General features: G+C 38.3%; 1 protein-coding gene across 3 annotated transcripts in view; it reads left to right on the top strand.

Annotated features, from left to right (window-relative positions):
- lrp2a (low density lipoprotein receptor-related protein 2a) overlaps positions 1–14,501 on the top strand; it is a 346,919-nt gene that overhangs the window by 82,090 nt on the left and 250,328 nt on the right. For all 3 annotated transcript variants that reach the window (XM_072579538.1, XM_072579537.1, XM_072579536.1), the window contains exons 5-7: positions 8,383–8,493; positions 9,810–9,923; positions 14,122–14,238. In XM_072579538.1, coding sequence (XP_072435639.1) covers positions 8,383–8,493; positions 9,810–9,923; positions 14,122–14,238 — 342 coding nt within the window. The remainder of the gene's footprint in view (positions 1–8,382; positions 8,494–9,809; positions 9,924–14,121; positions 14,239–14,501) is intronic.

Here is a 14,501-nt window from a genome sequence, read left to right as displayed (position 1 = left end):
CAGAATACTTTCCATCTACAACCACTCTCTGCCTTCTGTCAGCCAATCCAGATAGCTAAATCTCCCAGTATCCCATACCTCCTGACTTTATGAATGAGCCTACCATGAGGAACCTTATCATATGCCTTGCTGAAGTCCATATACACCACATCCACTGCTTGGCCTTTATCGACCTGTCTTGTCACCTCCTCAAAGAACTCAATAAGATTTGTGAGGCATGACCTGCCCCTCATAAAGCCACGCTGACTGCCTTTAATCATGCTATGCTTTTCCAAATAGTTGTAAATCCTATCCCTCAGAATTCTATCCAAAACTTTGCTGACCATAGATGTAAGACTGACAATTATGATCCAACAGGTTTATTTGTAATCACAAGCTTTTGAAGCATGGCCTGTTTGCCAGGTGAAGTGAGAAAGAAACACATAGACATAGAATTTATTCGCAGAGAGATCAAAAGATCATACAAGTGCTGTGAGTGGAGTGTTGACAGGCTGAATAATAGGTCTCTGCAAGTGATCAAGAGTGTCAGATGGTGTGAGTAAAGTGTCAACAGCTGAATAACAAGTGAAGGGATGACCCATATTCCTAGTAAATGATCAGATTAATTGGGGCAGAGATAACTTTAAAAAATTGAAAATAAGGTGGTGCTGGAAACAAACAAAATGACTGGAGTAACATAATAGGTATAACAGTTGCATGACAAATGTCTAACCAAAGTAATAAGTAATCCAAAATTTTACAAACTAATTAAGGTAGAGAGGCCATAATAATTTATCAACATGACAGTTTTAAAATAGGACAGTAAGGAAGATGTTACCGATACAGAAGGGTGTGGTGGGGTCACATGTAACATGACATAATCAAGATCACAGTTGAGGCCATCTCACAAGTATAGAATTTGGCTATTAGTCTCTCCCAGTCCAACACTGTCATCTCCACAACATTGCCTGAAAGTTGATAGGATAAGTGAGTAAGCTGGTTTTAAAAGTATATTCATTACTTAGGTTTACAAATGCAATGAGATAAAAAAAGCAAAAGTTCATGTTCAAGCTTCCAAAATTGCTTGTTCAGCCTTAAGTAGGGCATGGTGCTGTAAACCATCCAAAGGAAAGGTAAATGAAGAAACAAGCTGCAACAGACTTATTGACTAAATCACACAAAAGCTGTAAATTCTCCTGTCTCCAGTTGAAATGAAAGGCAATATAAAACAGAACCGACAAGTTTTTCCACACATAATGGTAAAACTACTACCTTATGATAAACTTAAGCCTTAAGATGCAGGAGCTGCATTTTTGCACCCAAGATCTCTCTGAAGAACAAAAAAAGGTTAAATTTTGAAAACCTTGAACTTAAATGAGCATAACATATGAGAAGTATGTGTTCAGTATTAGAGCTCAAGATGAAAAAGAGCATCTTGATAAATATGCGACTGCATTAACTTATAGGATTCAATGATTTTAGTCACCTGAAAGATGGTTTCCTCAAAAATGGAGTTATCTGAGGCTAAGAAATTCTACCATGACACCATGACTACTATGTAAAGATAATCTGACTTTCGAAGTTTGAAATGTTTGCAGAAGCTGTGAGCTTGTAAATAAACAGCAGACATGCAGGAACAACAGACATGTTTGGGCACAAAGTCAGAAAATGCTAGGGAAATTCAGTAGGTCTAACAGCATCTCTGGAGAGCAAAACAGGGTGTAACTGTGTCAAGTTTATTATGGTTCTTCAGAATCTGAGTTTGTTTCAGATTTCTCAATTCCCTAATGCTTTTCACTATTGTGATAAGTAACTTCAACTTTTCAAGAGCAACAGTGTGGAGAAAAGCAACAGACGTTGACAGAAGGACCAATAGAAAGATAAAAACAAAAGGGCCAGTTGTAAGTATTGCAGGGATCATCATATAAAACAAAAATGAAAGCCTTTTCGTCTTGGAAAAATAGTGTTTTAATGCCAGAAGTGAAACCACTTTGGATACCTTTATCTAGAAAGAAGACAGATAAGCCTATAGAAACAATTATTACAGAGATGTTGGACATTGATTCTGACAAAACAAATGTGGGTACTCAAGAGATGTGAATAATTCAATCTACACTCCAAAGTGGATGGACAAAGCCAATTCAGAAAGAGAAAAATAGTTTGTAATTATTGAGATAAAGACAGCAGAGCGAGTGCACCAAATGAATGTGAAGTATTCATTAGACACTGGGTCCTCATGCAATATTATGAGCATCGCAGACTTGTGTAAAGTTACATCAGATGGCAATCCAAAAATGAAACCCTCAAAGGTAAAGTTGAGGATCTGTGATGGAATGATGCTCACCCCAAGAGGAATAATTCAACTGAGAGCACAAAGCTATGACAAGAATGGAATTCCAGATGTGAGACATTAAGCTAAGGCCACTCATCCCAGCAGAAGCAAGATGAAAGCTTGAACTAGTCGCTGTAAACATTCCAGAGGAGATTTGCAATGTCTCACAGGCCACATTGACTGATAACTGATAAATTAGTAAAGTGAGACAGATGCTAAAGGAAAGAGGTGCTTGAGTGAATAACTCAGTGAGTCAACAGAGTTAGCTGAAAAGATTTTGAAAGAACACCAGAGAGCAATTTTTCCAAAAAGGAAATGTTGGAGGAAAAACTGACAACCCATATGCGAGTAAAGGGACTAACTACAATAATGAACAATTTTGCGAGTGCACAAGAACTATGCACACTGGGTAACCTAGGTAACTCAGTATGAATAGTACCTGTAAATTCATTTTTGTATAAAATTGGGGATACTTGGATGGAAATTCATTCCTGTACTAATTTCCTTCCTGGCCTGCTGGTGTATAGTCATATGATCTATACCATGAAGGAAACTCAATGCAGACAACTACCTCATAAGCAACATTGTGCTGCTTGAATATGTAACATCTGGCTTGTGAAATGGCTGAGTTAAACTAGGTGTGGTAGGTCTTTATCCTAATAGAGGCAACACGTTTGTGGCTGAGATGTTTAATACTTTATTTGTTTGTCTTTATCAGACAATGTGGCCTGTGAGACATTGTAAATCTCCTCTGAAATGTTTACAGCGACAAATTCAAGCTTTTATCTTGCTTCTGCTGAGACGAGTGGCTTTAGTTTTGTGTCTAACATCTGGAATTCCCATCTTTCCATAGCTTTGGGCTTTCAGATGACTGTGCTCATCCGTTCACTTCAGCATCAAGCTCTGGAATTCTCTAACTAAAATATTAGCGGTAGGTGAACAATAATAATTTTAGAAGAGGTTGAGCCAGCACTTGAGGGTGAACTACTTAGACAGTTATATGTAAAAAGTATGGGAATGTGATTAAGTGCAATTGCTCTTTCCATGTACCAGCACGTGAATGATGTACCGAATGACCTCTTCCTGCCCTGTAAATTTCTGTTTCCATGATTCATGTAGATTGGGAGATATGGAGGGGCTGATGAGTGTGGGTGACTGAAGGTGGGTTGGGTGCAGGTCAGTTTTATAGTTACCGAGGACTAAGAGCAGGTTTCATTCCCTCTAATTATACTTTGGCAACTACTCACATAAGTTATTTGGAACCCTCCAAACTCTAACTCAGAACTGAGATTTTTATTGAGTAGATTCTTGGCACAAAGTACTTGCTCACTGGAAGCTTAATCTTCCCAGAGCATTAGGCTAGGCCACTTGATGATCAGTCCAATGAAGTTACCACTACACATTTCCGCCAGCAACACTATTATTAAATGTAAATGCTGTATTATTAAATTTCTTGTGACTGTTAATCATTTTGCCATTTTTAAAAAGACATTATAGTGTTTGCAGAGTCAATTGCATGGTTTGGATACCTGTAAACAAGACAAAAAAATCAAGAAATGATAAGAACAAATGTTATGAATATGATCACACTTCCCCAAATTGCACACATTTTTTTCAAAGTAACTTAATATAGGTCACGAACATACAAACGTATTTGATTTTAAAGAAATAACTTTTTGCAAATCCAGTGGGCATTGAATTTATATAATAGATTATCTGACAATTAAGGCATACTGTACATTTGTGACCTTTCTAGTTACATTTCTGATTTTACCCTGCCTCTAGTATTGATTGTAAACTAGGAACTCTCTAATTTGAGAAAAAGGGAAAAGAAGATGTTGATCCTTCAGGCCATTTTCAAGCATCTTCTAACTGAATGCCATGGTGTGTATCTTCAAGCCTGTTCAAACAGGGATTAGGATAAGAAATAAGATGAACAATAGCTACATTTAAGATGTTTTCATAAATATTTCAGATTAACGTTACAAAGGTTTTATTTAAGGTACACACAAAGATGAATAAGATGTTGAAGGAACAGAACAGATTACTATCTGGAAAGAACTGAAGAGGCATTCTTATGAAGGAAAGCATGTCAGGTGGAATGTTTCAGAATCAGCAGCTATCTCTTAGATTTCCCTATATGGATTGATAGTCTTACCCATTAAACATGGAAGGTGAAATAAAAGAAGGAATATAGAAATTACAGCCAGGTTCAGGGCACTATTCCAGAAATACCTATCTTTGATTATTATCTTATTGGATTTCAGTAAGGTAATGTTAGTGACAGATTAAAATGTTACAGCAGTTTCAAAATTCCTTCTACATTTTGATGTGTCTAATAGCTCATTGCAGACATAATCTTAGCATGAAATTTCTAGATTTAACAAGTTATTAAATTTTACAATCAAACCTTTTGCAAAAAGATATGAAATGTAAGACAGTACAGTGGAATAAAATGGTCTCATTTTAATTAAAACTGAATGACCTGGCTTAAGAACTCTCATTAAAAAAATAATTACCCAAGAATGTGTATAGTTGTACAAAATGACAGGGATCAAAGTAGTCAAATTCACTGAAGCTTGAAGTATGAGTTTTAAGTTTCCAAAGTATAAAAATGATATTGTTGCATGGGGCTACATCCTTTTAGTTTTGGACCATTGAGTGAAAATTAGAAAACGGTCACTGTAATTAAAAGGGGACAATGTGCAACAGGTTGGTCACAATTTGGAAAGTCAAGTGGTGGCTAATGATACAGGTGAGATGATGTTCCATTTTGGGAACCTTGAGTCCAGAAGCAATGAGTCTGAACAAATTAGCCCTATTAATTGCGGTTTCAGGAGAGCTCAACATTGTAACAACTCTCAAATTGTTCCAGCTGCAGCTTAACACAGACGCTGTGAGGGAAATGCAAAGTAACTCCCAGAAGCTAGTTGCATTAATATCCCTCTCTGTCTGATTTCTCTTGTGAGATTGCTCTTTTCAATTCTGTGTTGAAAGAGCTGGAAAACTACATTTAGAGCCACTGAAGGAAATAATTCTAAAGCAAAGGAAAAGGAAAGCCCCTGGGTCCAACTAATCAACCAGCAGATTAAAGACTGATCAAGGCTGCAGAGATAACAATGTATTATTACAGAATCGAAAAAGATTGTGAGAACAAATCATTCAATTTGTTATCTGGACTGATAATCTAGAACTGTGTTTTGCTGACGGTATTTGTTTCTCTACTCTTAATATTTGTGTTTTATCTGTTTCTCTTTGTCTGTTTCTGTATATGACAATTTTGGTGTACTCTTCCAAGTTTGACATGGAACCATATAAATTTGACTAAGAAAATGTACAAATAAGGGCATTTGATCATAGAAGGCAAAAGCATGATTGAAAATGTGGTAAACTTTAAGTGAAAATTAAGTTTCCTTAATTCTCATGCACCCACTATTCCATACGTTGAATAGCAGCCCTCTCTTTAGGTTAACCATACAAGTTAAGAGCTTTTGAACGTCTCTACAAAAAGTTGATTTTCAACCAATGAAAACGCATATCTTCCAAATATTTCCATCTTCAATTTGGTTAATAGAAAAGTAGAATTGCCAAATGATAGAAACACTTATTTCCATTTAATTTTCCATCCGCCATCCTGACAGTCATGGGCTAAGAATGCTAATGCTTTGTTTAGTTGATAGCAACCAATCTTTGACAATTACCCCAAAATAACCTCAGAGTGTGATTAGGAAAATGACCAGTGAAGGCAAGCTTTAAGAGCCATTGGTAATAGCCATCTGTTGCCCAAAATATCATGCACTTAGCAAATGTCACGATGAATACTGGAGAGAGACTAAATACTCGAAATATGAATACCTTAAATTTTAGGACGAAGGGTTTAAGAAAAAACATTACAAATGGGGTTAATAGATGAAATCTTAATTCCATTTGCACAGAGTATGTTTTCTGCTTGATACATATTGCACACAGGAAAGACCGAATTTAGGAACAGCCACCCAAGGTTCATCAAAGCTCTGATGACTGAGCAACATTGCTCCTAATCCTCATTAAGGAGCTTGCATGCCCTGCTGCAGGCTGGCACTGCGTTAGAGGATCTCTTTTTTTCAGAAATTAGCTGAAAGGGGTGAGGACTGCTTGTGTTACTTGAAGCAATGTTCGGTTTTATTGCTTACTTGCTACTAGAGACTGACAGAGTATTCTAAGTTTGCGGAGGACATGTGAGTCCTATCGGGAGACTTTCTGGAGTGCTTTGTCAAGATTCTACGAAAGCTCTATTTCCATTTAATACACACACTTTCTACCTCTGTCACCCAAAGACAGTGAGCGCTGTGCTATTATACTTTATTAAGGATTATATTAGAGTCACCAGGATTGGTCATTGTCATGGGGATCTTCCTAGGTTCCCATCTAGTCTGGAAGAGAATTAGGAGAAAGAAATAGGCACAGGTTGAACAGTATCATCTGCTGGAAGAGAGTGGGAGAGGAGAGACATTCAGTGCTCCAGACTTGTAAGAACTTAATCACCAAATTAAGGAGCATACATAATGAAATATCAACCATTAACATTGTTGACTGTGCCAAAGGGTAAAGCTAAGTAACTATGAGGGCTAAGTAAAATGATGATAAATCTGGAGAGAATGAACAGATTACAGTAGACAGTCCATACTTACAATGAATGTTTGCTGCAATTTGATTTAAAAAAAAATTGATAGTGCCTTTCATTATCAGACTTTAGAGCACTGTTGTCACATGCTTTGTCTTCCAGGGGTGATGTTCTATTAAGAATATGAGCATCTGCATTCAACTTTTCAGTCCCTTCCCTGTGCAAAGCATCAAGCAATGACACTAATTCTATCTGTACACAGTTACCACATCCATACTTTATCTAGCGCAGGTTCAAACAATAAAAACAAATCATAACAACTAATGCTTATAAATAATTTGTTCTGGAAGGTGCTGTGTTTCTTGTGTGACATTGCAACTGTGCCCATATGCTTTGTGCATGATGAAAAGGCTAAGAGGAGTCAGTAGATAAATCACTCACTTCAGAATTTCTAGTAAGATACAATGAACGGAAAAGTATATTTTTAGGAGCTCTTTAAGACTTGAATTCACTAAGTGCATTTTCACATACCTGTAAGCAACACAGTAAAAATACACACAATGTAAAATAAGCAAGTTGTTTCCAAACTTGGCAGTATCTTATCTGAAAGCAGGTGAGTATCCCTTTTGGTAACAATGGTAGTAGTTTCATCTGACTTATGCATCCTCCATTTTGTAGGCAGGTTGGCTAACTAGTGGTGGTGACAATGTTGAGAGTGGAGTCAAACTGACTTGCATGTTGATAACATGGTTGTTCAAAGCCATTTTAACTTCTGGAAATAAATCATTAATAGCAGTTAATTTAAGTTTTATTGAGCTAGTATCCTTTCAGAAATATATATACCTGAGGTGCAAATCTTTAAAAGCTTAGAAAGGTAGACTTAGGGTGAGGTATACAAAATATTAAGAGCAAGGAGACATGTTAATTAATAAAGTTTTGTTCTGAAGGAGAGAGAGATATTGGAATCACATTAACACTATTTCTCTCTCTAAATATGCTGCCAGTTTACTGAGTTTTAAAAGTACTATGTTTTTGTTTAGGTTGATAAAAATATTCAAAAAATATAAATAAATAGTGTATAGAATACAATTGGGAAAGATTTATCTTCAGAAAATATTGGTTTAGGCTGCAGTGAAGATTATGAGAATAAAAATTAGATCTTGTTTAATCAAGTGCAGAATGTGGGCACAGATGATACATGTTGAATGGTTTCCATCTGTATCGCATGATTTTAAGATTCAATGTGCATGGAAAATTCAGGGAATGAAGGTAACTGTTACATGTCAGATAAATTTTTAAAGATTAAAAAGCTTGCAAAAATCTTTAGATGTTTAGGTCATTTTGAGTCTTCACTTCAGCAGTAAAATGTATGGCATCCACACCCAACATATACACCCTATATGTATGACCAGTTAATTTGGACAATATTCAGTAAATTTGTAACTTGCTTTAATTTTTTTTGCCTTAGGTTACCCTATTTGCACCCAAATGGAGTGCTCAAATGGAGCCTGTTACAACTCTAGCCAACACTGTGATGGAGTGTTGAACTGCAGGGATGGAACAGATGAAAGCAATTGCAGTATGTTCTGCTTTTCTGATGTTTAGATCCTAACTGCCTGGCTGTAATAAATCACCTGTTAAAGACATCGATATGCAGACACAATGAAACACTGGCCCTGCCTGAAACAACTTATTATGTCCCCTGCAGTTCAGAAAAACGAATACATTGAATGGTGCAAATGGACCTCACCAAAACAATTTCTCATCTCTCAATGAAACTGGTAGAATGGGGTGAATCAGTGGAAATGAAAATTGGATGATCTCTATAACAAGTGACTGATTCTTTTTATCAACTTTATGCTTGGGTATTTGCTACTCAATATGTGGAAAGCAGGAATATAGTAATGGAACTTGTATTATGCTATTTTATCATGGATTTGCAAACAAGTAGTCTGCTGGTGCTTATCAGACACATGAACAATGCTCCTAATCTCACAAGCACATTTTGATTCCTTATTACTACTTATTCTTTCATTATCTCAATCAGCATTCTCCTATCACGTAGGATAAATGTTTGTTTGTCCCTTGCATTGGTATTTATAAATTGTCCTGATGAGTGTAAGATAAAAAGCTTCAACAAAATGTTTTTTTTAGAGATACTCAAATTCTAACCAAACAACAATAGGAAATGATATTGACACTTCTGTTTAAAAAAAAAATTGGATTCCTAACTTTCAACAATGACTAGTTTTAGTACACTTCATTCATCTAATCTGATTGGGAATTTTAGCCATTTATCCAGATGACTATTTGAATTATGCTATCAAAGATGGAATGAGGATGTTCACTGGCTTTATTTCCTGAAGCTTAATAGTTACACCTTCAATCATTGACTGTACTCCCAATGTTTTGTATTGTAGTGAAATAAAATTCATGTTAGAGTAAATTCTTGATACAACTTTCTATTTCTAATTTTCTCTTCTCCCTTCCTAAAACTGATACTCCAACAAAATTGTCATTCTACACCAGTGACAGAGACATTAGATAGTGACTCTTAATGTATTTTCCCCTCAACTCACAGTCTCATATTGCACACTTTTACAACAGGGGCTACCGGACAATGTACGAAGCTGTGAATTCAGAAAATTATTTTTATTCACTTCACACTTCATAAGGTGTATGTGTCTACCTGGGCCATCAAACCCCACAAAGTCTGGGGCTTGATACTATCAGAGATCAAGATCTTACTAGTGATTCATTAGCAATTAAGCTGTAGATAGTAGAACTTTATATTTTAAAACACTGTAGAATTCTGAAAGGTGCATGAATGCTGTATTTACTTTCCCCATTTCTTACCCCAAAATTTGTCCTCATCTCTTTACTAATCTTTTGCAGCTCGGAGATGTAACAGCGGTCAGTTTCAATGTGCCAACGCAGAATGCATCCCAGAAATATTTGTATGCGACCGTGATGATGACTGTGGAGATGGAAGTGATGAGCAAAAATGTGGTATTGTATGATGTTTATTTTATTCTAACAGCGTTTTATTTTAACCTACTTTGAAATAATTTAGATGTGCTCAGCATAAACTTGTTATATATTTTAAAAAAATAGGCAAGTTGGATGCTCCACAATTACAATACTTGAGTAACCTATATTTTAACTTAATTTATCATTTAACTTGCCCCATTCTGAAAATGCATCTACAAAGATACTAACTAAATATTGAAATGTTGTGGCAAATTGATTGAAACTTGATCAATGTGATGTTTAAAACCTTTTTTCAATATAATGGCATTTGCAGAGACTCATTTTCAGGCTAAGAACAACACTTTTTCACATGAATTTTGTATTTACTGAGATAAATCAATTTGTATCCATTGACTAATCTGTCAAGTATACAAACGTTAGATAACAAACACTTATTTTCTCTGTAGGAGAAAGTGAAGACTGCAGATGCTGGACAGTTAGAGTTGAAAAGCATGGGGCTGGAAAAGTACAGCAGGTCAGACAGCACCTGAGGAGCAGGAGAGTCGGTGTTTCAGGCATAAGCCCTTCATGAGAAATGTGATGGGGAAAGGGCTGAGAGATAAATATGGGGATGGGGTGGGGTGGGGGTAGCTGGGAATGTGATAGGTAGATGCAGCTATGGGGTAATTGTGATAGGAGAGTAGACCAGAGAGGTGGGAAGGAAGGACAGGCCAAGAGGGTTGGATCTGGGATGAGGTAGGAGCAGGGGAGATTTGGAAACTAGTGAAGTCGACATTGATGCTGTGGGGTTGAAGTGTCCCAAGGCAGAAGTGTTCTTCCTACGGTTGTTGGGTGGCTTGGATTTAGCAGTGGAAGAGGCCCAGGACTTGCATGTCCATGGGGGAGTGTGAGGAGGAGGTGAAGTGGTCAGCCACAGGGCAGTAGGGTTTGTTTGGTGGATGTGGAGTAGAGATGCTCCCTGAATTGCTCCGCAAGTTGGCGTCCTGTCTCCCCGATGTAGAGGATACCACATCGGGAGCAACGGACACAATACTTGAGGGGGTGGATATGCAGGAAAATCTGTGCTAGATGTGAAATTATGCTTTGGGGCCATGGATGGAGGTGAGGGGGAAAGTGTGGGTGCAAGTTTTACACCTCTTGCAATGCCAAGGGAAAATGCTTGGTGTAGATGGTGGGTTGGTGGGAGGCATGGACCTAACAAGGGAGTCGCAGAGGGAATGGTCTCGGTGGAACACAGATAGGCGTGGGGAGGGAAATATATCTCTGGTAGTAGGGTCTGATTGTAGTTGGCAGAAATGGAAGAGGAGAATGCACTGATACAGAGATTGGTGGGGTGGAAGGTCAGGACTGGGGGGTTCTACCCTTGTTGCAGTTGGAGGGGTGGAGATGCAGGAAGTGGAGGAGATATGTGGAGGGCATTGTTGATCACATGGGAGGGAAAATTGTGGTCCTTGAAATAGGAGGCAATACAGGATGTCCTGGAGTGGAATTGCTCCTCCTGGGAGCAGATACTTGGAGATGAAAGAATTGAGAATATCTGTAACCAGAGGAACAATTCCACTCCAGGACAAGCCAGATGGCCTCCTTCTTCAATTTTCCCTCCCATGTGATCAATGATGCCCTCTGGCACATCTCCTTCACTCCCTGGACCTCCACCTTTGAAGCCCATCCCTCCAACTGCGACAAGAGTAGATTCCCACCGGTGCTCACCTTCTGCCCACCAATCTCTGGATACAACACATTATCCTCCGTCATTTCCCCCACCTACAGTCAGACCCCCATCTCCAGAAATATATTTCCCTCCCCACCTACATCTGCGCTCTGCAGAGACCATTCCCTCCGTGACTCCCTTGTTAGGTCTGCTCCCCCACCACCACCAACTCACCCTCTGCTCCTGGCACCTTCCTTTGCTGCTGCAGGAGGTGTCAAACCCCTCCCTTGTCACCTCCATCCAAGGCCCCAAAGATCTTTTCCATATCTCCCCTCCCCCAACCTCATCCCAGATCCAACTCTTCAGTTTGGCACTGTCCTTTGACCTGTCCTACCTGTCCATCTTCCCACCTATCCACCCTACTCTCCACACCAACCTATCAAAATCACTCCCTACCTGCAAGCACCTAACACATTTCCACCTATCCCCGCCTCCCCCCCCCCCCACCCCCCCCGATAGCCCCACTCCATCCCCCTCTTTACCTCTCAGCCTCCTTTCCCCGCAACATTCCTAATGAAGGGATAATGCCCAAAACTTTGACTCTGCTGTTCCTCGGACGCTGCCTGACCTGCTGTGCTTTTCCAGCTCCACACTTTTTGTCACTTATTTTCTGTTTCCCAGTGTTGAGACTTAGAACAGCGTGTGCTGTTTCATCAGTCTGTCATTTGAACTTCCTTTGTGTTGGGACATTTCTTTGTGTTATGGAAGTGTAGAATAATGGCTATGTTGTTGGAATAACATTGTAATATGGTAGAAACTTGGTCGACTTCTCTGAAGAATTCAGTTTGAATTTCAACATGGAAGCTGACAGAATTAAAGTCCAATTAATTAAATAAATCTGAGAAACTAGAATTAGTACTGGTGAAATGGAACTGCAATTTATTGTTTTAATAAAAATGTTTTTCACTAACCTCCTTCAGAGTACTTACCCGGTCTGGCCTCCAGATCCACAGCATTGTGGATGACTTTGAAATGGCCTAGCAAACAACTCAGTTATATAAAAGCAAACAGAAACATTGTGTTGGTATAAGACAGGACAGGCCATCTGGCACTCATCTAGATACTATACATAACAATGCGCAGACTACTGCTCAGTCAACCCAGCAAAGTTCTTTGCAATAGGATCTAGGGACTTGTGTCAAGGTGGTGAGAGCTGACCCAGACTTGTTAAGCAACAGCCTGATGTAGTCATATTCACTAGCTGTAAGGTATAATTCAATGTCCGAGGCTCCATTGTAATCATGAGAAGTGAGAATGTAGTGATATACACTTGGGCTGGAGTGGTTCTGTCAGTCCTCTATATCGATGCTGGATCCATTGATGTCATATGGCAACAGGTTAAAATTTGTAAAACACTTTCGTGTAGATAGGCCCAAAAGATGATCAATCCCAATTTACCCCTGATGTCCTCAGTGATAGAGTTCAGTCTTCAACTCTTTTGATTCACTCCCTGTGATGTTGAGAAATGTCTGAGCCCACTAGATATAGCAAAAACTATTGGTTATAGAAGAAAAGACAGTTCTGATTCAATCTTTTATTTTAGATCAGAAGTTGCAGACTAGAGAAGGTAACAATGCTAGAATTTCTTCTCTGAAGGGCATTAAGAAACAGGGAGGCGTCTTACAAGAACCAAGAGTAATTTTATGATCATCATTATTGCTAATAGTTTTATGTTATAGATTTACTTAAAAAAATTGAACAATTTGAGCTCAGGTCCCCAGAGTGTTGGTAGCCTGGTGATATGATCACTGCATCACCATCCACCCAAAAATGAGCAAAATTGCCTAAGTATGTCTGGTCCACAAAAAGCAGGGCAAATCTTATCTGGGTCAATTGCCACTCGATTATTCTATTCTCAGTCATCAGAAAGTGCCAGAAAGTTGTTTCAACAGATTATCAAAGAATCGAGCAATTCTTGCTCATCAATAATTTGCTTACTGTAGCTCAGTTTGGCTTCTGTCAGGGCGAGTCAGCTTCAAACCTCATTACAAAAATGGACAAAATAGCTGAATTCCAGAGGTGAGATGAGAGTGACACTAAGCCACTGTTTGATCCAATATGGTATCAAAAAGCTAATTTAAAACAGAAGTAAATGAGATTCAGAGGAAAAACTCCCTGCTGACTGCTATCATTCCTAGCACAAATAAAGATGGCTTTTGCTATTGGAGAACAATCATCTCAACCTCAGTAACTTGTTAGGATAGTTTCCTAGATCCAAGCATCTTTACCTGCATCATCAATTACCTTATTTTCATCTTAAGGTCAGAACTATATACATTAGCTGATGTTTGCACAGTGGTCAGGACCATTTATAATTCCTGAGGTATTGAAGCTGGCCATGTTCATATACAGCAAGCCCTGGAAAAAGTTCAGGTATTGGTTAATAAGTACTAGGTTACACTTTTGCTACACATGTTGAATCATGAGATGAAGGGTCAATATTTTAACATTTAAGAAGTGGTAACTTCTAATGTTAATGGTGTGACACTTTTTTGTATTTTGCAGTTTATCCAGCCTGCGCAGGAAATTATTTTACCTGCCCCAGTGGCCATTGCATTCATCAGAATTGGGTCTGTGATGGAGATGATGATTGTGGAGATAAAGCTGATGAAAAAGGATGTGGTAAGAATGTGGGCAGTCAGAATGTCTATAAAAATTTCAATGAGTGATTGAGTGGTAATGGTAAACAGTTGAATGAGAACTTAGAAGTTAACAATTGTGCACACTACCTTGAATTGTAGATAGGGCATTTTGATTATGTCAACACAATGGACTTCTTTCAGTATTAGACTGATTACATCATTGTTGCTGTCATTGGAGCGCATAGAAAGTATTTATAGTGAAGTTAGGTTTGGGTCTGAGGGATAAACATCCCAAAACATGTC

Source organism: Chiloscyllium punctatum, chromosome 10 (assembly GCF_047496795.1).
Source record: "Chiloscyllium punctatum isolate Juve2018m chromosome 10, sChiPun1.3, whole genome shotgun sequence".
Lineage (NCBI taxonomy): Eukaryota > Metazoa > Chordata > Chondrichthyes > Orectolobiformes > Hemiscylliidae > Chiloscyllium > Chiloscyllium punctatum.
Note: the sequence above shows the minus strand (reverse complement) of the source record. Positions and strands in the feature narration are given on the sequence as shown.